This window comes from Rhipicephalus microplus, unplaced genomic scaffold (genome assembly GCF_043290135.1).
Source record: "Rhipicephalus microplus isolate Deutch F79 unplaced genomic scaffold, USDA_Rmic scaffold_18, whole genome shotgun sequence".
Taxonomy (NCBI): domain Eukaryota; kingdom Metazoa; phylum Arthropoda; class Arachnida; order Ixodida; family Ixodidae; genus Rhipicephalus; species Rhipicephalus microplus.
Window position 1 is genome coordinate 5,796,630 of NW_027464591.1, and position 24,239 is coordinate 5,820,868.

Below are 24,239 nucleotides of genomic sequence, written 5' to 3' on the forward strand. Positions count from 1 at the left end.
GAAACACATTCAGACAGAAGGAAACGCCCGAAAACATTCATGCCCTGTCTGCGAACTTTGTCATCGTTTGCTTTTCAACGTAGAACCATCCGAAGACTGCAGAGAGAATCTGGCACCGGCCTGAGCGTAATGTCCTAAGTTTTGACGCAGGCATCGATTACACGTTCGTCGGTTTCCCGGAGGTCACGAGCCCACGCTACTTCCAGCGACTGTGGTGTTTCGCCTTCTACCTCATGATCTTCGTCCTCTCATTCGGAAGCCTGGTACGTGTGCTATTTTCAGGATGATCATGGTACCTACCAACTGACACTAAAACAAAAAAAATTTTAAAAATCAAGCGGAGCCAACTCGCACTGTAGCCTATGTACCCGCTAAAGAAAAAAAAAGTCTGAAGTTTAAACTTTGGTAACGTAGATACTACGAATGAAATGTATGTTTCGATTGGCTTTGCAATGACTCCGTACAGAAAGCGGCTCCAGCAGCTTTAGTCATGCAGTTGATTTCTTTACCTTTTTACCAGTTTCCTTTATGCCGTTCCGTATAGCATTGATTAGCATTATTGCTTGCATAAATAATCCCTGGTTACACACCGCTATGGTAGGTATAAAGCGTGTTTTATTATTTGTATATTTGATTGCTTGTTGCATAGAAGTTGACTTTGTTTCTGTATTGTTGCTCTATGCTTTCGCAATTTTTCCACCTAGAGCAATATAAGGGTGGGGGGAGGGGCTTTGTTAGGCATTTTAATTTGCCTTTAGCACCTTCTTCTAAGACAAGGACAGTCTAAATTTATATTCAAGTTCAGTTTTAGCTTTGGTTATATTTTCTGTAATGTGGCTGATGTACGGGGCTTCACTTTGTTTTGGTGTTTCAGCTGGTCACTTTCTATTCGCAAGAGATTTGACTGCCTGCCGTCTTGCTAGAGCTTTTGGATGGCTGAATTCAGCTCTTTGCTTTCACTGAAGCGCAAGCACAGAGGGTCCAGCTGACGTGGCATCCACGGCGCGATTGAGTGATCAAGCACCGACAGCTTATCTCGTAATAATTCAACGGCGTGGATCCTAACGCGCGCTGCCCCGCCGCCTCTCTGCAGCAGATCAGAAGGCCTGAGAGTTAGAAAGTTGCAGGACTAAAAGAGCAGCACATGCTGCTCTACCATCCGGTGTGGCTGGCAATTGAGAGCATTCTTTTATTTATCTGGCCCCTTCCCGAGCCTTGCGGCTCTCTTTGCCAAGACCGACCGGACTTTCCTTGGGTTGCGCCCATGCTCCGGTGGTCGAGATCATTGAGTCGCAATGAATGCGTGATTAATGGCCCTTGAGGTACAGCTTTCTCTCTATAAAATTCTAATAGATTTGAATAGCATGAAGACAGCAAGAGTGAGGTCTTGCGTTTACTATAAATGCTGTTTCGAGCAAGGAACAATTTTTGAAATAAACTGATCGCTTCTGAAGGACTGAGTCTCTAAGAGCGAAAAGAAAACTTGACTGGTTAAAGAAGTGTTCTACGTTTAATATCAAGCAGAAATTTCTCAAACGTACAGCGTTATACAAGAGCGAGAGCTCAAATGTTTGTGTGGTAGAAATTAGTGGAAAACAGAGCCTCTAGCAAAAAAAAAAATTGGCAGCATATCCTCGGAGTGAATGATGGAGAGTGGGGCGAAGCATTCGTCCGTCCATTCATTCTTGCTTCCGTCCGTCCATGCTTCCGTCTGTGTGACCATCCATGCGTCCATCCGCCCGTCCGTGCGTGCGTCTGTTCGTGCGTCCGTCCCTGTGTTCGTCCACGCATCCGACCCTGCGTCCGTTCATGCGTCCATCCATGCATCTGTCTGTGTGTCCGTTCGTCCATCTATTCAACACTCCAAGTACCACCATCTCGCATCTTTTCATCATATATTTCCCATATAGAAGCACCGCCATCCAGCGGACATTCCAAAGACTAAACGAGAGGTGGCACACACACACTTTCTTACGGCTTGCGCTTCGGGTTTACTTCCCACCTTAAACCACCTCGAGTTCATGGTATATACTAGTTCACTGTATTAATGGCACTGCGGTCCAACGCTCGCTAACCTTTCTAAAACCAAGGAGGTTACGCACAGCGAGTATAACGTAGCAACCCTTTCTTGTCAGATAGTGCTCAATGTACATGGCAATGGCATCTGATGGGGATCGCAGCGTGCGCGTTAACTAAAAGCCGCATGCTCACGTCTCTCCTTCCCCCTTAGCAGCCATTAGCATGTACATTGAGCACTATATTTTATTGTTCAACAACGCACAGAAGAAATATTTCACTGGCACCACCTTGGAGGTCAAAATGTTATACCTGTTACATACTACAACGGCTACGAGGGATGAACGGGTGGCGTTATAAAAAGCTTCACCCCTAAAAATAACTATCGATCATCTGTTTGAAGGGAACCTTGATGGGATGCGAAGCAGGAGTTGTGCGCATGCCGTTGACCCTGTTGAAACGGGCGTCAACGCGGGTGACGGAAGAATGGTTTAAAGGGAAACTCGGTGCAACATTTACTAGAGTAAACGTTCCACCGAGTTTCCCACAAACGTTTACTTACACAAACGTTTACTCTAGTAAACGTTTGTGTGAAACGCAAAAACACGGGAGGCGGGATGCATTGAGGATTCTTGAGCTCGGCTTTTTTTCGCTCGCGTCTTGTCGGTGTAACCCGCGCGCCGTCTTTATTCTCGAACGCCATCGGTGTTCTTGACTCGCACTTCGTTGGTGTAACTCGTCTTCCTTGTGCCGACGCTTGCGTTCAGCTTCCCTGGCTCGCACCTTGTCAGTGTTGACGTCGCCATTCGCGAATGCGATCGACTTCACTAACCCTCGCAACACCGGCGAAAGCCGGGAAAGGTACGCACACACTAGGGGGAAGCATGCCGCGGCGCGCTGTTCACATTGTCGGCGCCGCGAGATTATCGAGGCACGCGCAGTGCGCGCGCCCACCAGCTTGCGGCTTTTTCTCGCTGACACATGGAGAGAGGTGGTGCGGGTGAGCTGATGTCCACGTGTGGAGAGAGCTCGGGGGTTTTGAGCAGTGGAGAGGGTGAAGGTAGAAAGAGCTCACACGCGGCGAACTCGTGGCAGCGAGGGAGAGAGATGTCTCCGCGTACTACTAGGCGGGCGTAAGCTATTTGGCACCGCTCCAACACTTGCGGCGAGGGCGAGCGGGGCGAACGGAGGGACAGCGCTACACAGACTAGCCAAAGAATTGCTTCCCATCTAATACTTTTTCAGCTTCAAGGATTAACCATAGTGTGAGCGCGACAAGCGAATAACTCTTTATTCTCTTTGATATCATCATCACCTGTACATTTTCTTCATCTGAAAATATCATCGCCAGCGTGATTTAGCTCGAGCCTGGCTGAATAAACCGGTTCCTCACAAGTGGTGGAGGTGATAGTAGTGTTTGTAGGAGGTGTACGTGTTGAGGCTCTTGTAGACACTGGCGCTGCCGTTTCGATTATTCGTGCTGATTTTTGTTCCCGCCTTCGAAAAGTCACCACAACTTATGGCGGCCCACCTCTACGTGCGGCGACCAACGCTCTCATTCGTCCACTTGTACAGTGTACCGTTCGTGTCTGCATAGAAGGCATTCGTCATCACATTGTTTTCACGGTATTTCGTGAGTGCACCCACGCTCTCATTCTTGGGTGGGATTTCTTGTCTTCTGCGTCCGCTCTCACATGTTGTCATCAGCGCCTCCTGCATTTAAATGCCCCTGACTCTTCTCCGCTTAAACACGATGGACGCATCCGCCTTGTCACCAAGTCAGATTATGTACTTCGGCCATACATCGAAGAAATTATGAGTGTTAATTGCACCGACATTGTGGATGGCGACGTACTAATTCTCCCTTACGGTCATACCCTACGTAAGGGCATTGTGATCACACCAAGGCGTATTCGCTTCTTCGATGGTTCTACGTATTTAAGCCATAAATCAAACGCCCGAGTGTGTACTGCTCCTCTGTGGCTCAACAGTATCTTGCGCGGTCGACAGTGAGCCTGTTGCGATTGTTACTCTTCCGAACAACAACCACAACGATGTTCCGAAGTCACAATCACTGCCATTCAATGCCTCTGCCACACCTGTGTCCGCAACAATAAGCGATGACTTAACACCTGATCAAACTGAAGATTTGCTCGCCCTTTTAAATAGACACCGTTCTCTATTTGACGTGAACTCGCCAGCCCTCAGCATGACTACCACCGCTACTCACAGCATCCAGACTGACGGCTCTCGTATTGTACATCGGCGTACATATCGCGTGTCTCCGGCAGAACGCAAGATCATCGAAGAAAACATCTCAGATATGCTACGACGCAACATCATATGTCCTTACTGGAGTCCCTGGTCATCCACAGTTTTTCTCGTTCAAAAGAAAGATGGGACAGTGCGTTTCTGCGTCGATTACTGAGCGCTAAACAAAATAACGCGCAAGGATGTTTATCCCCTCCCTCGGATCGACGATGCACTGGATTCATTACAGGGCGCAGAGTATTTTTCTAGCCTCGACCTTAGGTCAGGCTACTGGCAGATACCAATGTCGGAGTCTGATAAAGAGAAGACCGCCTTTTCAACGCCAGATGGGTTGTACGAGTTCAATGTGATGCCTTTTGGACTCTGTGATGCGCCCGCCCCCTTCGAACGCATGATAGACGGCGTATTGCGTGGTTTGGAATGGAAAACATGTCTGTGCTATCTCGATGACATATTAGTGTTTTCATCCACGCTCTCGCAGCATCTACAACGTCTTGACGAAGTCCTCACATGCCTTGCAAAAGCCGGTCTACAGCTTAACACCAAGAAATGTACCTTTGCTAGCAAGACAATCAAGGTTCTCGGCCACTTTGTCAGCAAAGAAGGAATTCGGCCCGACCCCGAGAAGCTTGCCACTGTCCTCGATTTTCCTCGTCCACTACGTCAAAAGGACCTGCGCAGCTTTCTTGGGTTATCTTCTTACTTCCGGCGCTTCATACGTGGTTTCACGGAACTTGCGTCTCCGCTCCATCAACTCCTCGCAAAGAACGTCCCCTTAATTTGGTCCGAAGACTGCGAAAGCGCTTTCACGGCATTAAAGCAAGCCCTCACGTCGGATCCGGTACTGTGCCACTTCGATTCCACCGCACCCACCATCCTTCACGCTGACGCAAGTAGTCATGCTTTTGCGGCGTGACAAAAACTCACGCGAACGCGTCGTTGCTTACGCAAGTCGTGCTCTTACCGCTTCAGAAAAGAACTACACTATCACTGAGCAGGAGTGCCTTGCTGTTGTTTGGGCAGTGCAAAGATTCCGACCATATCTTCACGGCCGCCATTTTACCGTCGTGACCGACCATAACGCCCAATGCTGGCTTTCATCGCTGAAAAACTTATCGGGTCGCCTCGGTCGCTGGGCGCTTCGCTTGCAGGAGTATGATTTCGATGTCGCCTACAGATCTGGGAAGAAGCATCAAGATGCTGATGCTCTATCGCGCTGTCCTTTGCCCACCGAAAGCCACTCACCATCGATACTCCGAAACGACAGCACCTCTCCAATCGCAGCGCTAAGTTCATCACCTGCCACCCTATCCGTCCTTGTTTCACAACAACGTGTCGACCCATACTGCCGCACCATTGTTGACCGCTTGACCGGCTCTACTACTCCTCCAAACGCCAGACTCTATCGACAACTTAAACAATTTAAGCTTGTCGGTGATGCTTTATGTCGCTACATTTACCACATCGATGGCAACAAGTGGGTACCCGTCATCCCACGTTCTCTGCAACGTGAAGTTTTGGAAGCCTTTCATGATGATCCAACCGCCACTCATCTAGGCTGTCACAAGGCTTACGACAAAATACGAAGTCGTTGTTTTTAGCCTGGCCTCTCTTCAGCCGTCGCTAAGTACGTCGCCTCCTGTGTCCATTGCCAGTGCCTCCTGTGTCCATTGCCAACGGCGAAAACGACCAACAACTGCTCCGGCTGTCTTAATGCAACCTCTTCCTTGTCCCGCCTCGCCTTTTGAAGTCGTTGGAATCGACTTGTATGGCCCTCTTCCTATATCATCCAATGGGAATCGCTGGATTGTCACGGCCGTCGACCACCTTACCCGCTACGCAGAAACAGCTTCTATACCATCTGGGACTGCCACTGAGATCGCCGATTCCTTTTTTTGCCACATCTTTTTGCGTCATGGAGCTCCACGTATTCTCCTCAGTGATCGTGGCAAAGTCTTCCTATCTTCCATTGTCGAGCAAGTTTTGCGTGCCTCGAACACTGTTCACAAGAACACTTCTAGCTACCACCCGCAGACCAACGGATTGACTGAACGGTTTCATCGGACCCTATCGGACATGATCGCCATGTACATTCACCCCAACCACACGAACTGGGATGCAATTCTACCCTTCGTGACATTCGCCTATAATACGGCTGCCCAACACACTACCGGCTTTTCTCCATTTTTTTCTCGTTCATGGTCGCTCGCCGAGTTTCGCTCTGGATGTCTCTTTCCTTTCGGCCCCTGCATCCTCGACGGCTCCTTTCTCTGAAGAATTCCTATCTCGTCTCGCACACTGCCGTCACCAGGCCCGTGTTAACACCGGCCTCTCTCAAGACACTCGAAAATCTCGCTAGGACTCGTCTCGCCGTGTTGAGAGTTTTTCCCCTGGTGACGAAGTTCTTCTATGGACTCCACTACGCGTCCCCGGTCTATGCGACAAATTCATCAGTCGCTTCATTGCGCCATACACGGTGGTCGAACAGACATATCCTGTCAATTACCGCGTTTCTCCTCTTAGCGCTAGTCCTGACCATCGTTGTAGAGGAACAGAGATAGTGTACGTATCTCGTTTAAAGCCTTATGCGCGACGCATTTCATAATACTGTCAACCGACCAGGCGGCCGCTTTCACCGCGCGGGGGAATCAGTGTGAGCGCTACAAGCGAATGACTCTTTATTCTCTTTGATATCATCATCACCTGTACATCTTCTTACTCTGAAAATATCATCACCAGCGTGATTTAGCTCGAGCCTGGCTGAATAAACCGGTTCCTTACAAGATTTTGTATGCATCAATGAAGAACCTATGCTCTTCTGTGGTTCTTCAGATGCAAAGCAGCTCTTTGACTCGCCTGTGTAACGCTGCCCCCCGTGCGCACCACGCTCCTCTGGCCACAGGTGACGGGGCGGTGCCAAGTAGGTCACGCTTTCCTCCGCAGTGTGCGTTCGTTGACGTCACTCTCTCTCTGGCCTGTCGCTTATCACCGCGTGTCATATCACTCGCTTCACTCTGAGCACCACTCGCCACGCCCGAACGCACAACGAGCGCACAGTTTTTCTGCAATGAAAGTTACAGGAAACCCAACCTGCCTCCCGTGTCTTTGCGTTTCACACAAATGTTCACTCGAGTAAACGCTACACCGAGTTTAGCTTTAAACCGTTCTTCCAGCACTCACGTCGGCACCCGTTTTAACCGGGGTAACACCGTGTGCACCGCTGCTGCTTCGCATTCCATCAGGGTTCCCTTTTGGGAGCTGCTCCACATTTTTTTCACGTTGTTTTCTTTTCCGACCAGCCTTCCATTTCCATACGCTGTATTCAGTATGACGCACAACTTTGCATCCAGGGCATACTTGTTCGTCATTGTATTGACCTTCCTTGACATGGAGCATCGAAAAAATACCTCGACGGCCCTCTGACTCAACAGGACAGTCATTATTCAAAACATGTCGTAGAAATGGCGTTTTTATCAACATCCGTTATAACGTGCGTGCATAGCGGAGAGGGTGTAACCAGTCAACAGGCTATACAAAGCCAAGTGGACTCAAAGCGTTTTTATATGAACGTTCCTTATTATTGCAGGTTACTTCGCAACAAAGTCGCTTGATCTTTATCACACTGCATGTGCGTATAACTGATTTCCTATGCCTATTGCGTCCGCAGGCCTGTCTAGTCGGGGGTTTCCTCGGCAGCATGAAAGACAACTTTGCAGTGCTGTGCAGGAGACCAGTACAGACCACGCTGTTTGCTTGCGCTGGCGGCTTCGTTCTGACAGTGCCCATGACCTTTCAGGTACTGAGCGCAAGTGATAGGCGTACAGGGGCCTTTTAGGGGCGAAGCTCCTTACGGCGTGGCTTGTGCGTCCCTCGTAGTACGTAACCACCAATGGCACATACCCGAAATAGCGGTCCTTACTATTTTGACCGCCAAGGTGGCTCCGGTGAGAGATTTCTTCTGTGCGTTGTTGAACAATAAAAGATAGTGCTCAATGCACATGTTAATGGATGCTAAGGGGGAATGAGAGACAGGAGCATTCGGCCTTTAGGTAACGCGCACGCTGCGATCTCCATTAGCAGCTATTGGCATGTACATTGAGCACGATCTGACAAGAAAGGGTTGCTACGTTATACTCGCTGGGTGTAACCTCCTTGGTTTTAGAAAGGTTTAGCGAGCGTTGGGCCACATAGCCATGAATACAGTGAATTAGTATATACCATGAACTCGAGGAGGTTAAAGGTGGGAAGTAAACCCGAAGCGCAAGCCGTAAGAAAGTGTGCATGTGCCACCTCCCGTTTAGTCCTTGAAATGTCCGCTGGATGGCAGTGCTTCAATATGGAGAATATATGATGAAAAGATGTGAGATGGTGGTACTTGGAGTGCTGAATAGATGGACGAACGGACACACAGACAGATGCATGGATGGGCGCATGAACGGACGCAGGCGCGGATGCATGGACGAACGTAGGGATGGACGCACGAACAGACGCACGCACGGACGGGTGGTAGACGCATCGACGGTTACACAGACGTACGCAGGAACGGACGGAAGCAAGAACGAATGGACGGACGAATGCTTCGCCCCACTCCCCATTATTCACTCCGTGGATATGCTGCCATTTTTTTTTCTTCATCTCTCATACAAGTATATACACACCAAAGTTCCTGAAAAATCTCCCAAGCATTTACCCGAGGGTGAACATGGTTAAGTGCGAATACACGGGGTGATGCTATGAGGAGTATTTATTAATTCGCACTATTATATTTATTAATCACACTATGGTGCCTTTATGGTGTAATGGTTCCTGGGAATCGCAATTTGATCACACGGGGGAGTTTACGTTAACTCACTGGCGAATGCCAACTAAATTTAACTTTACTCCTCCTCACGACCCGCTCTCGACGGGAGATTGAGAGAGAAGGCGGGCGCGCGAGAGAGAGGGGTGCGCGCGCAGCTGCAGCGAGTGAGGAGAGTGGAAGAGCGAGCGAAGAGGGAGGGGGTATAAGGCGCGTTATTGACACCGATATCAGCGTCGCGTCCGTGGCTTATTCGGTAGAGCGTCGCCCTGCGGCCCGCCAAGTCCTGTTTCTTTTAAAGATAGAGAGAAGACTGCGGACGCCGCCGACGGCGGTGGATGGTTTGGGGTCGCTTATAAAGTGTATTCACACTTAAAAAACTAAACTAGTGCTATTCGTGTCAATGTGCAGGCTCCTCTCTCCTCGCGTGCATAGCAGATAGTAAACGACGCTAGTTGAGAGGCTGTGTGGCTCCTGGCCTCAAAGATGGGCGTGTGCTCATCTTTCCGTTAGAACTCATTTGGCCGCTGCGGATCTAGGCGATGCACCGAAAGAGGGATTGAGAAAGAAAAAAGTATAAAAAGTAACGTTAAATACGATGATCTGACGTGTATATAAGCAAGTTGCATGCAGTGGCAAAAATTATCACCGCAAGCATGTAATACTCAACACGATAGCCCACCGTTTGCGTGAAGACGCGCTCAGCGGTGACGCTCTCGACGGCAACGCCACTGCTGTGCGTGTAAACTCGGCGGTGCTAAGAATCTGCAGCCTAACGAACTAGCTTTTGTGAAGGTTTGGCAAATGCCATATTGTTTGTCCACTTTCACGAGCACGCGCTCCTCCAACACGCTCAGCAGTGCCCTAGCTGCCCAGGCGTCTGGCACATGCAGTGCACCCACGTGCTTTCGCATTCGCAGTTTCCTGGTGGGCACTCTAGAAGCACTGCTGTGGCTGCTGGCAGAGGTGGTAGAGGCGAAGGGGTGCGGTTAGCGCTACTTTAGATTTCTTCAGGGACATTAATAGACACTGTCAAGGAACGACACATAGCGGTATAAACAACGTCCGTTCACTAGGCTGGCTGTTCTTATTCTGCACTTCGCCATCCTCTGCTCGCTAGGCGAGCTCGCACCGATGCCCGAGCACCGCTCTTTCTTCCGTGCAACACACATAAAACAACGCGTTGTCGTTGGACACAACTTAAGACAACCGAAGTGCGGCAGGTGATAGCCTTCACGACCAAAGGAGTACTCCCGATCTTGTAATGCGGCCGAGGCGATGACACCGCTATGTTCTCTGCGAAGGTGGGATCAACGGACGTCCGGTTCATGACGTCGGTCCCAACGTTAGTAGAACATGGTTCAAGTAACGTTGGTTAGTCCGGAGTCAGCGGCCCTATTGGTGCAGGCTGATGTATAATCAACAGCAAAATTTTGCGGTACGTTGGATCCACAACAAATGCGAATTTCTGATGTATCAGCGCTTAATGCTCGTAATCAAGCTGGTGATTGTATAGGTTAGTATGCGAAGGGCACTATGGAACAATTATTTTGAAATTACATTCCCAGACAAAGCGGGAATTCACCTTTATCGAACATTTCCTGTCCCGCAAACGTTTGCTGTTAAGAGTACATCCACCTTTGAGTAGGAAATCCAAATATTGTTCCCGATGACATTTACATTTCGTTTTTAAATGTGAAGCATTTCTTAGCAAACTTTGGCGACTTTGAGCGTACCTATCTATCTATCTATCTATCTATCTATCTATCTATCTATCTATCTATCTATCTATCTATCTATCTATCTATCTATCTATCTATCTATCTATCTATCTATCTATCTATCTATCTATCTATCTATCTATCTATCTATCTATCTATCTATCTATCTATCTATCTATCTGTCTGTCTATCTATCTATCTATCTATCTATGACTTTTAGCTCTCCTAGCCGTTTCGACAATGGTATCGATACCAAAGTTGGTATGGCATAACATGACTATCTGAAAAACATATTTGACTAGTAATAGCATGAAAATCATGACGTGTATGTCACGAATGTCATGATTTTCATTCCATGGTCCTGCAGCTCTTGCGGTAGTTTCGTTCTCATGGCATGTTGAAAAAAAAAATGGCAGCATATCCACGGAGGGAATGATGGAGAGTGGGGCGAAGCATTCGTCCGTCCATTCGTTCTTGCTTCCGTCCGTTCCTGCGTACGTCTGTGTAACCATCCATGCGTCCATCCACCCGTCCGTGCGTGCGTCTGTTCGTGCGTCCGTCCCCGCGTTCGTCCATGCATCCGCGCCTGCGTCCGTTCATGCGTCCATCCATGCATCTGTCTGTGTGTCCGTTCGTCCATCTATTCAGCACTCCAAGTACCACCATCTCGCATCTTTTCATCATATATTCTCTATATAGAAGCACCGCCATCCCGCGGACATTTCAAGGACTAAACGGGAGGTGGCACATGCACACTTTCTTACGGCTTGCGCTTCGGGTTTACTTCCCACCTCTAACCACCTCGAGTTCATAGTATATACTAGTTCACTGTATTCATGGCTATGCGGCCCAACGCTCGCTAAACCTTTCTAAAACCAAGAAGGTTACACCCAGCGAGTATAACGTAGCAACCCTTTCTTGACAGATCGTGCTCAATGTACATGCCAATAGCTGCTAATGGGGATCGAAGCGTGCGCGTTACCTTAAGGCCGAATGCTCCTGTCTCTCATTCCCCCTTAGCAGCCATTAACATGTGCATTGAGCACTATTTTTTATTGTTCAACAACGCACAGAAGAAATCTCTCACCGGAACCACCTTGTGGGTCAAAATCGTAAGGACCGCTATTTCGGGTATGTGCCACTGGTGGTTACGTACCACGAGGGACGCACAAGCCACGCCATAAGGAGCTTCGCCCCTAAAAACTGGTATGGTATGGCATGATGGCATGGCGAACACAAGCGACACACCTCAACATGGAAATCATGACGTGCGTGTCATGTAACAACATGACTGCATGCCATGCTCAGGATACGCTCGCAGCTTTTTCGCTAGCATCACATATACCAAATTTGGTATTACAGTAAGTGAATGAATGACGAAGGTATGGGACTGGTGCAAACATGATAATCATAAGAGTCGTGTCATGTAACAACATGATTACATGCTACGCTCATGATTCAGTCACGGCCGTTTCGCTAGCTTTACATGTACCAAACTCGGTATTGCGTGGCGATAACGGACGCCATAGCTAAATGACACATCCAAAAACGATAATCATAACATGCGTGTCATGTAACAACATGACTACATGCCACACTCATGATGCACTCGCGGCCGTTTCGCTAGCTTCACATATGTCAAATTCGGTATTACGTGACGTCAATGAATGACGAGGGTATGTAACTGGTGTAAACATGATAATTATGGGATGCGTGTCATGTGAGAACTTAACTACATGCCACAGTCAAGGCGCCAATACATTTCGACGATGACGATAATGATATCCAAAGTTCTTTTATCACCAGGGAGGTCTCCATGTGATTGAGCTACTGGATGACATCATGCACGGGGACCTCATGCCTTGGATGGGCGTCGCCGAGCTTTTCGCCATCGCTTATGGATACGGTGAGTCACACGCGGTGATCAAGGCACGCCTGTGACATATACAATAGCGGCTCGACGCATTTTTAAAATTTTTTTGAGCATGTAAAGGCGACTAAATCTGTTCCTGTGTTAGGATACCACTGCGATAAGCTGAAAAAATACCGCTGAGCGCAGAAAACGAAACGACAGTTCTTGTTCAACCACCTTGTTTTGCCCACTTACTTCATATCCGTATTGTGAGAGAGGCGAGACGTAGGTTTAATGACATGAAACAGTTAATGGGCAGCCAAACGAGATGGCTGCGTGGCCTCTTATGCAAGTACTTCACACACAGTCGTCATCTTCTTCGGAGGGCCCCTCACTTAATTATATTCATGACGCAACGTAACATGACTCCCCCGCGGTGGAAGCGCCGTCACGGCGCTTGGTATGGCATGGATGAACTAGCAGGGTGATACGGTTTCAATCTAGAAATGCGCACAACGCCCGTCTGGAGTGAGGGGGCCGATGAAGCTTTGTTGAGGGGTGCGATTTCATAGTTCAACTCACTGAATTGTAGTAAGGCTTTATAGGGGCCACTGTAGCGGGATAATAGCTTCTGTAACAAGTCGACTTGGTGGTTTGGTGTCCGGAGATCGACCAGAAATCCCGGTAATAAGTGCACGCTTTGGAGCTGACTGTCAAAACGGTCTTCTTGGTGCTTTTGCGGCAAGTAGAGTCGGTCATGAGCAAGCTGACGAGCGGCATGGGCTCGAGCAACGACATCCCTGGCGTACTGAGTAGACAAGGGGGCAGGCAAAGGAAGGAGCGGGTCAAATGGTAACGCTGGATGTCGGCTAAATAGCAAATAAAACGATGAATGATTAGCGGTGGGGTGTCGTGAAGAGTTGTACGCAAAGGTGATAAAAAGGAGTGCGTTGTCCCAGTCATGGTGGTCTGGTGAAACGTACATTTAAAGAATCTGCGTCAACGTGCAGCTAAAACGCAAGGTCAATCCATTCGTCTGTGGATTATAGGCGGTGGTAAGCTCAGTGGAGCAGGCCTGAAGAATATCCTCCGCAACACGTGAAAGGAAGTACCTCCCTCGATCGATAAGCAGCTGCCACGGGGCACCGTGATGAAGAATGACTTCATACAAGAGAAACCCAGCGACGTCAGTGAAACAACTTGTTGGTCGTGCTCGAGTGATGTCAAAATGTGTGGCGTAATCTTTGGTGACGTCAACCCATTTATTTCTAAAGGTGGACGTAAGAAATTGGCCCAGTGGGTCAAAGCCTTTGAATGATTTTCAAAAGTGAAAGGGTCAGCCCGAAATGAGTGTCGAACTATTTACGTATATACTGAAATTATATTCATTACGTGAATAGTAAAAGTCAAAGAAATATCTTCGTATAAGCAAGCTCGCTAACGTACTAAGGTACACCTCGAAAAAGGTCCAGTATAATGTCTCTACCGATTGCCAAGAGCAATACATATGCAGTGAAGAAGCGTCTGTCAGGGCCATAATTAACGACTCCGTAACAAACATATGGACAAGTAAAAAGAGACGCCATGAGCGCCAACTTGTTTATTAGAAAATGTGAAATGTAGCGATATCGAGTTCAGCACACACACACACATCTGTTGGACCATAACAGTTCATGCAGTTGCAGCTCATTTTTTGCAGACACAGACTCTTTCAAGAGATAGACAAAAATAAGAAACCGGAAAAAATTAAGGCGTTTCATACAAAAAATATGAATAATAATTTCGCCAGTCACAAAGTTAGACGAGGCATTGACTTTCGTTTCAGAACACCTGTATAACACCCGTTACAGGTGTGTGACGTCGGTTTGGTTCTGTTCGTGCATCTAGCTTGATATAAGTTTAAAAGCTTTATTGTTTGCATAATGTCAGTTTTCTTAATTTTTTGTGCTTATTTCAATCGTACCATCGGTACTAGTAAAGGCAGTTCGTTTCACTTTTAAAGACGATAGTCTTTCTTGGGGAGCTTCGACGTAAAAATTTTGGTCCCTCTGTCTATCTGTCTGTCTGTACAATTGTCTGTTTGTCCGCCCTTAACTATACTCCAAACGGCACCAAACGATACCTAAACGGCGGACCCCATCCGCAGCACCCACCAATATTGCTCAAGGTTCAGCGTTCATACTTGTGTGATTGTCAAATAGAAATCAATTATTGCGCATATTTGAGGCACCATAACAGTACGTCAATATTCTGTATGTGTGTCTTCTTACTAGAAAATGCATACATCAGTAATTTTAAGGACCTTAGCTATATTGTGTAATTGTTCATACATGAGTAACATAGTAATACTGAGGACCATAGCGTTTATCACGCTGCACTGATAATGCAACTCTTGCATCAAAAGGCAAATGTTTACGCTTTGTTAAGACGACGCGGGGGTGACACCTACCCGTCGCCTTGCGTTTTACACCTTATCGCCTCCGAGATGGACACGCACACGTCGCGCACTTTGTTTTCCAAGATAACTGCCATATAGCGCTCATGTCTCACGTGTGACGTGACTTGATGCGCTCGTTCGCCTCCGCTGCACGCTCGAGGCACTCTAACGCAGCGCCTCCAGAATACATTTGACCGTTTTCTTGCGCAGAACATTTGACCCACAGGTCGTGGGACCGAATCCCGGCGGCGGCGGCTGCATTTCTGATGGCGGCAGGAATTTTGTAGGCCCGTGTGCTCAGATTTGCGTGCACGTTAAAGAACCCCATGTTGTCGAAATTTCCGGAGCTCTCCACTACGGTGTCTCTCATAATCATATGGTGGTTTCGGGACGTTCAACACCACATATCAATCAATAAATTGCGCAGAACATCTAATAAACCTTTTGTTCACTCTCTTCAGACGCAAGATTATCGTATTTCGACTACATTTGCAATGTAACATGCAGATACGGGTCCAATATTTTTCTGATATATTTTTCTTATATATAACGCCAATACGTCAGTGCATTTGATAATAAACTCTGGTAAACACTCACTTTAGAGAGAAAAAAATGAGTCAGTGGTCGCACGAAGCATGTTGGGTTACTTAGCATGGGCCTTTGGGAGGCAGGCATTTAGAAGGGAGCAACATTCGAAGTAAGATACACCCTGGAATGTTTAAGAGCAGTTGAACAAGGAATATCCTCGGACCTAACAAAGTTGCTGTCTAAGTGACCACTTGTTTTCTTAGCTACGTTCACTTCATCTCAATGTGAGGGGAGCGTAGGTTGGCAAGAACTGTGGCGCTCATTCAGACTCGCTCATGAATTATGATTTTTGCTTGCGGCTCACACGGGCTCTGACTCGCCACAATTTTCCGGAGCCGGACTCACACTCAGGAAAATTCTCTTAACCAAACTCACTTGGACTCAGGCTCATTACTCTCCCATACTCACTCAGACTGAAGACTCGATTCAAGTCTCACTGAGTACAAGTTAGTGGACTCCTGAGTTCGTTAGCCTAGAATCGACTTGTTCGACCATAGTGTCAATTCCCTTTAACAGCAATATCTGATGTAATCGGTGCTCTTGTGAACGCCTTTTGATATAGCACCTTCAAATAGGAATTATGAGTGATTGCGAACGAGTAGAGACATGTTCCTTAAAAGAGATAAGAACATAATATATATTTGTCAAAACATTTCTTCGTAAATTTGGTGGCGAGAGGGAGGGTCAAGGCAACACCCTCCCCCCACGTAGTTCAATTCTTTGATCAAAGAACGATACTGCCTTGCAATACGTGTGAGTAGATTAGGTAGCGTTCATAGTAATGCTGAACATGAGTAGATATGACCGCAGGTTGGCAAAGAAATGTGGAGCTCACTCATACGCACTCAAGAAATATATCTTGCACTTTGGACTCACTCGGCCTCAGACTGACCAAAGTTCAGCAGAGCCAGACTCAATCAGACTGGATTTCACAAAAATTTGCTTCAACAGGACTCCCTCGGACACGAGCTCGCCAAAATATTACTCACCTGAACTTCCTCAGACTCACGGCTTGATCTGAGTCTGAATGAGCCCGAGTGAGTCAACGTATGAGTGAGTTAACCGACAGATGGGTAGGAGGCCATCAATTTTCATGGCACTTTGTTTTGCAGGCTGCGACCGGCAGCGCAACGACATATTTTTCATGTTCGAGACGCCTCCGCCACGCTTCATTACGTTCTGCTGGCGCAACATGTGTCCCCTTGTGCTCGCGGTAAGTTTAAATTCTAGTTCAATTTGAAGTTTACTTACCAGAAAAACTGGGAATGTCGTCAAGGCTAAACAACGGCTTGACAAAGGCCCTGGTGACCTGTGCACGCACATGGCAATTCTGTGTTCTATAGCGACACCAACCGCTTTAATCTTTGACCTTGTTTATTTCATTAAAACACATTGCTTCGCAGACACTTTGATTGTATATGTCTGCCTGGCATTTTACATAATGACGTAATTTCAGACAATTTAGTACGTAAATAATACACATGTCCCGAAGGCTGTATTGAATTGAAGGAAGGAATTGATCAACGGCTCGCTTTATTTTTTAAACATAACTTGACGAAACCAACAGAAGTGAAGCCAAAAAAACCATAGCAGATAGTATTTGTTGTTTATAACTAAAGTGTAGAGGTTATGCTTTAAATGGGAAATAATTAAAGTGGACCAAAACGAACACACTTTTTGTCGATGGGATCCGTAGGTTGTGGGCTCGAGAGGAATAACGTGCCGCTAAATTTGAGTAAACTCGCATTTTCGAATTTTGCTCCCACCGACACGTTACCGCAGTGGCCTGTACCGAACCCACAACCCTTACACTATACCTCGAGCTCCACAGTGCAATGCCACAGCAACTAAGATACCGCAAGGAGGCTGCATCAGTGAGGCTGGAGAGCCTACATTCACAGGCGTAATCACAACGCTAGTCCTCCTTGAGACTTTTGCCAGCTCGTAAATGCACTGCATTGCATAAGATATCGCAAGGAGGCTGCATCAGTTAGGCTGGAAAGCCTACATCCACAAGCGTCATCACAACGCTAGTCTTCCTTGAAACTTATGCCAGCTCGTAAATGCACTGCATTGCTCGTAATATGCACATATCAGGAAGAAATAACGTCATTCCTTGCAGAGCATGAATCTAATGGGCGGATCATAAAAATAGGTGGACAGTTGAGCTTCAGCTTCAAGAGCAGATCGCGATAGCGCAATTGAGCCTCGTACGCATCCCCTTCTGAACTACCAGCCTGCTTCGGATACCTGAAACCGTGCCGTAAGAAAACGAGTGGCTGTGCGCATAACGTTAGCTACTTCAACGTTTTATTGAATGAGCACTGCAAGCACAGTTGTAAAGTGTCCACTACGCCATAAGTATTCCTTTTGCGAATGGGCCTAGAACGCGTGCGTAGGGCAACACGCGAATTTACGAAGCTGCGCACGTTCTTGGTGGCTCTGCTGCTGCTGACGACTAAATATGTCTGAGCGCTTTGTAATGTGCTCTATCACAATCCTATGCTGCTGGCACAAAATATATGATGCGTTAAAGAGGCCTCTTCCACTAATGGCATTCATAGAGATATTTTTTTTCCAAGGCAGCTTCATCATATAATGATGGTTCTGTAGTAGAACACCTGCTTGCCACGCATACGGCCTGTATTCAATCCTCACTAAGGGCGGATTTTTTTTATTTATTTTATTTGTATCTTTCTCGATTTTTCTGTCACGCAACGATATGATTTTTCACTTGAAATCAATGATGCCAACGCCGAAATTGATGGGATACGAGCTCTTCATGCTATAGCGTTGAAGGGCTCGTGCGATTTGATGTCAGGAAATGATGACGAAGGAGTCGTGATCACGTCACGGCACCGTCTCTTCGATGACATACGTGTAGAAGCAGTACGCTTTGCACAACTCGCCTCCGTTTTCCAGTGGTTTCTTGAAAAGCAGTCTTCTGCTAGTTATTCGTTTTGGTCTGTTTGCGCCTATGGTCTTTTTTTACGGGGAGGAGGATTTCTTCCTTTCTGGGCTGTTGCACGAGAGTAGAAAACAAAATCTGACGTCACAGCTTCGGCAGTGCATTTTTGGGGGTTTCACACGCAATGAAAACAGCCCAGAGAGAACTATGGCAGCACCCAGGGAGCCTTGAGTTAAAATGTATATAGATAAGCACAGGAAGAGCACACGCACGTGCACCCGCTGCTGTATACTGCAGCCGGTCGTCTGACGCGAGTGGTTAGGTTCTGCCGCTTCTCACCGCCAGGCGCCCTTTTTCGGTGCGCCACCTATCCAGCGCTGGTCTCCCATTCTAGAACTATTAGTATTATGATTATGTTTATTCATCAAGTGACATCGCAATGAGGTCGTAACGGAAAAGGACCATACGGCACGGCTGGCAAAGGCGGCACAGGTTCTCGCGCAATCAGAACGTAGGCTTTTTTTCCTCTTTCGCAGGTGCATACATGGTGGTGCATATGCTCCACTACAGTATTTACGAACAGCGGCTATGCGATTCGTAGAGACAATTGAATATGACAATGTAATATAATATACTCATGATATTACCACACGCGCTTCTTTTTCGATTCTATATACCCGTCGCACTGATAACCACTGCCTTGTTCAGGCCGAGCCGGAATCTTTGGGACTTTTCTCGGTAGATTTAAGCTCTACAGATTTCGTCACTCTTTTAACGTTAACATGGGAGACTGGGATTAACGTGTCCATCAGTGATAACGCTGGAATCTCCGATTATACGCGAATAAAGCTGCCGCGCTGCCGTACAGCAGATCAGATTACCGACTCCCGAGGACAGTCATCGCTGTTATCGGTGTGCTCCGTGTATTGCTTGTACTTTCGTTTACTGGGCACAATTATGCCCAGTAAAAAGTTTCGTCAAGAACATATCGACAGCCGCCATCTTCATCGTCACGAACTCTCGGCAATACTTGCCAATTTTCGCACGTCTTCACGTATTTATGTGAAAATACGTAGCTTCAATGGTTGATCTCTCTTGCTTGTGCAACGGGCTTGTAAGGGATAGCGCATGGACTCTGGAGCGTTCTGGTGTGTGAATACTCAAGTGCAAATGTGAGCAGATATAAGGCAGACAGTATAATGCTGATTGAGTGAATAGGACCATAGTTTGGCAATGTAAGGTGCAGCTGTCTCAGATTAATTAACGAAATGTATGTCACCTCTAAAGCTCACTTGGACTCAGGCTCACTGACATTTCACTCAAGCGAATTCACTCGGACTCACTCGAACTCAAACCAAAGTGTCCCAAACTCACTAAACTGTTACTCACCCGCACTCACTCAGGCCCAGACTCACGGCTAGGCTTCAGTCTAGGTAATTCTGAATAGAGATTAAGTAATAAGTTTGCCTGTTTATGCGTATGTCTTCAAGATGGCCAGTTTATTCTTGCCCTGATTCCATCTTGGTTATCCAGGTGATCGGGCTGAACACGTTCACGATGTCAGACAGCCGCGAGTACCACAACCAGCATACGTTCTCAGCGTGGACCGGAATCGGACAGTTGGTCATCTTGGCCTTCATAATGGTTATCGTGGGATCGTTCGTCATAAGCACGCTCGCACAGAACAAATACGTGAGCAGACCTTTCTCCTCTCCCTCTCTCCTTGCTGATAACTGTGGACTTAAAACAAGGGTGCCTGTACGAAGTGCCTTTTGAAAGCAGGCCGCCCAATCCGTTACAGACTCCATATTATAAATAAATAATCCTATGCTTATATTTGATGCTTAGTGTGAGAACATTGTTACGTGAAAGACAAGTTTGAAAGACTTGAAGGAGTGCACTCAAAAGAAAGATCAAGTAAAAAGAGTGTCTTTTTGTCCCACTGCAATAATCATCTGGCTTGCTTGAGTTTCCTTTTTTGAGAAACTAGCGCTGCCCACTTTACTATCAAGCGCGCCATGTCAAGCTGATAACCCCCATGTCATTCATGATATGCAAGTACTGGAAGCGTGCTAATAAGGCAAGAAAAGCAAGAAAAGGAACGCAAGATAGATGACGAGTGTTGTTGTGGGACAAAAAGACGCCCTTTTTACTCTGTAGCGGCGAGAGAAGAGAGACGTGAGACGGCGTCGAAGGCGGCAGATGGGGCCGTGCTGATCTCGCCACTTTATTCCACGCCTGAAGCGGAGCCGCGGTGGCTGTCGACGTCCGACGCGCCAGGTGCGTGAGCTCGTTCTAATCCTCGCGCAGCTCGAGCTAGCATCAGCTGCGCGAGAGGCGCGGCGCGGTGATTGAGAAATGATGATGGCGATGGTGGCACTACAACTCGATCCATGGTGCGGATCCTTTCTTTGGGTGTGAGTACATGTGCATTTACAGCTGGTTTGGCGAGCAGTGCTGCCCATCCGAACAGCTAGCACCAGTCCATTTTTTGTCGTCCATCTTTTCGTCTTCTAGATCCCAGTGTCACTGGTACGTAGGAATACAGTGAATTGTTACTTCGCAAGAATTCTCTGTTTGCGTAATCAAAAAGTATTTTGTATTAAAGCTCCTAGCCCATGACCTAAGCCAATGCTTCTTTTATTTCATTAAGTGCCAATACAAACACGCGCTCTTCAACTGCAGCCGTCGGTCTGCCTTAGTTCGGTGAGTGGTCGTGTTGTGACGCTACATGTTGGGTAGGGCTTTAGGTAGGGCTGCTTGCATCCCACGTGAGTCGGAGTGCTTTCCTACGAAGATGCGATAGACGAGTTTCCCTCTCCAAAATCATATGTCTGTGAAACTAATTTCTTCCGGCTCTTTTTTTTGTGGATCAAAGCTATGTCACCGCCATCTCACAGCGCTCGCGATGCAGCAGCGTCACAGTGACGCGTCCCCATTGGTTGCCCGCATAGCACCACAAACGGAGACGTCCTATCTCAAAACACCGTGTCTCTATTGTGTACTGGAATTGAGCAGTGTGCCCTGTGACTGCGAAAACGTGGCTCTTTTTGCGATGACGGCCAGTGCTGCTAGAGCACACCGTACTACTGTGTCGCAACCTGTTGCCACCCCCAAAGTAATTTCTAAAAAGCTGTGATACAAAGCCCCCGAGATCAATAGTTGTGGTTGCCGCATTGGCCGTGCGTGTACCTCGAAAACTCTAATTGCTTCCTATTGTGTCTGAAGATGCGTTTGCGAATTTCGCTGTCTGCATGGCACACTCGGCGAGGAGATCTGATTATTTTTAATTTTTGCAGAATAATTGAAATTAAGGGCATTTTCTCATATAGGGTAAATACACTACCCCGAATACACCTGGTGCATTTAGCTGCATTCCTGAGCTTTGGCGTGCCCATGAGGGGTAAAATACCTGAACAAATGAAGCTGCATTCGTCGTCGAGCGTACACCTTTTCTTACGTTTACGTTACGCTCCTGGCTCATGCTGATGAGGGGCGGTCGTAGGGCTCACCTGATGATCCCATTGTCCTTCTGGAGCTCCTCCTTCGTTTCGTCGCATAACTTCCAGTTCGTGTTACATGCTCATATGCATGGAATAAAGATCGAGGTGTTTTTTTTATCCCTTCTGCAATAAAACAGTAAGCAAGCAGATGATCTAGGTCGCTGTTCTGCGATAAAAATTATGTAAGTTTGGAAGATGCAGAGGCAGCTTCCTTTATGTCAATAATAAATGTGTTGGATGCGTTTTCGTCTTGCAGATACTTTTAAGTTTCATTCGCGTGATATGACTATTTTACTTGAAAACAGCAGAAAGTTTTACAATGAAGATTTAAATTGTGCGCGCCGGTATACCATTTCATCCTGGCGCCCTACAGGTTTTGTCGTCGCCAAAGCAACTGCTACCTTTTTTCCATTGGTTTATTGTAAAGACGGAACACTGTCCCATTCTAGTACTCCATAGTGCCTCTTACAGAGTCAGCGTGACCACCAACATTGTGAACACGAAGAATTCAAGACACCACTCCTTGAATCTGTACACAACTGAACTAAAAAGGACGTCACTTGATTTCCGTCGTGAGGCACCACATGATGGGTTCTTTTAGAGTTACTGTATATGCTACCTAAAGGTAGCATATAGAGTAACTCTAGGTTCCTTCTTTCATGACTGCAAAGCACCCAAGAAGGCTAGGTGATGGGCGAGAGTAGAAAGGGCTAGATGAGAGGGTGGTGAACGGGTAGATAAGGCGCATCTGGGTGCATTCAGAAAATAGAGGAGGCGTATACGGAGAACACACGAAGGCGATGCCTTATTGTCCAAGTAGTTTACGAATGCACGCAAAATAGCTATTCGGCGTTTACAAGCCTAACTTGAGGTAACGTTTCACATCAGTGTTCATGTAAAGCAATGTGAAGCGAGCAACTTTCTTGGCGACTATTCGCTTACACTGCAAGTCGTCGTTGGTAGTACACCTGCACACTTCATCGGTCACCACTCGTTCATCACTCACTCGGTCACCACTCGTTCATCCAGGACCTGTACGCTGCCATCGAACCCGAGACGACGTACGGGCCACGTGGCCGCGCGGAGTTCATGCGCTACCACATGTACCTGGCCGACCGGAATGCACTGCCGTGCTCAGCGTCACCCGAAAGTCGTCGTGACGTGCTGGACCTCGGCGCCTCTCCAGCACGCTCCAGCAGGCTGCGAGCGTCGCAGGGTGGCGCCGCGGCTGAATCGAAGACCGTGGTCTCGGACAAGCCCAAGATTGTGGTCATCAGCTCGACGGGCATCGTCGAAGCCTGTGGCAGCTCGGTGCTCGCAGCCGGTTTGGTCGCGGTCGACAGCGCTGCCGTAAGTGGTGCCGGTAGCCCGCTGAAAAAAAGCAAGAAGAAGAGCAGCATGTGCCAATAGGTCTGCCATCTGTGCATTGTTACGCCCCCTGGCGTTGTTTTCAGGTGGTACACACGTGTGTGTGCTGTGCGTGACGCTTTGCGGGATCACTGCACAATGATATTACGACACGTTGCGCTAATAAGAAGGAACAATAACTCTTGCACCACTATACCGTGAACGATTGCGTGTTCCAAGATACGCCACCGCTCAGAATTGTGCACGCTTTGTTGATATAATGTAATCAATGTCTTTTGATTCTTAGCTACTTCATGTACAAGTACATCAATAGACAGTAATCGCCATTGAAATGATCGCCTTGAAAAACATTCCCGCATATCACTTTTTTTGTGCACCTCACTTTTTTCTGCATGGTCGAGTGGTGGAGCCGTAAGGGGGTTAAGCTGACCAGTTGAGTTCTTTTCAAAGTGTGGAGCGCTGTAAGGTCTTGGCTGCCGTATGTCGTATGTTACCATTTCATGTCTTCGCTTGGTGTCACGCAAGTACAACTAAGCATTGCACAGCCATATAGGGAATAGCCAGGTATACATATTGTGACGATGCAAGATTGACAAGCACACAAAGCGCCTCAAACAAATACGATTTATCGATCACAGGAAACAGGCTGCAACGACTTCTTCGTCTTTTGCCCTCGGCCAAAGACACTCGCACTGCTTCGTTGTCCTCACCACTGGCACATACGCGCGTCATTATTCCCCCTTTAAAAAAACATCGTCCCGATGTTAAGCGTCTGAG

The 24,239-nt window shown here is 47.5% G+C and overlaps 1 protein-coding gene across 1 annotated transcript in view; it reads left to right on the forward strand.

Annotated features, from left to right (window-relative positions):
• The window catches only part of LOC142785181 (sodium- and chloride-dependent betaine transporter-like), a 39,199-nt gene extending 26,452 nt beyond the window's left edge, over positions 1–12,747 (forward strand). Inside the window, exons 5-7 of the mRNA XM_075883635.1 lie at positions 151–263; positions 7,955–8,083; positions 12,613–12,747. Coding sequence (XP_075739750.1) covers positions 151–263; positions 7,955–8,083; positions 12,613–12,747 — 377 coding nt within the window. The remainder of the gene's footprint in view (positions 1–150; positions 264–7,954; positions 8,084–12,612) is intronic.
• Positions 12,748–24,239: the final 11,492 nt, after the last annotated feature.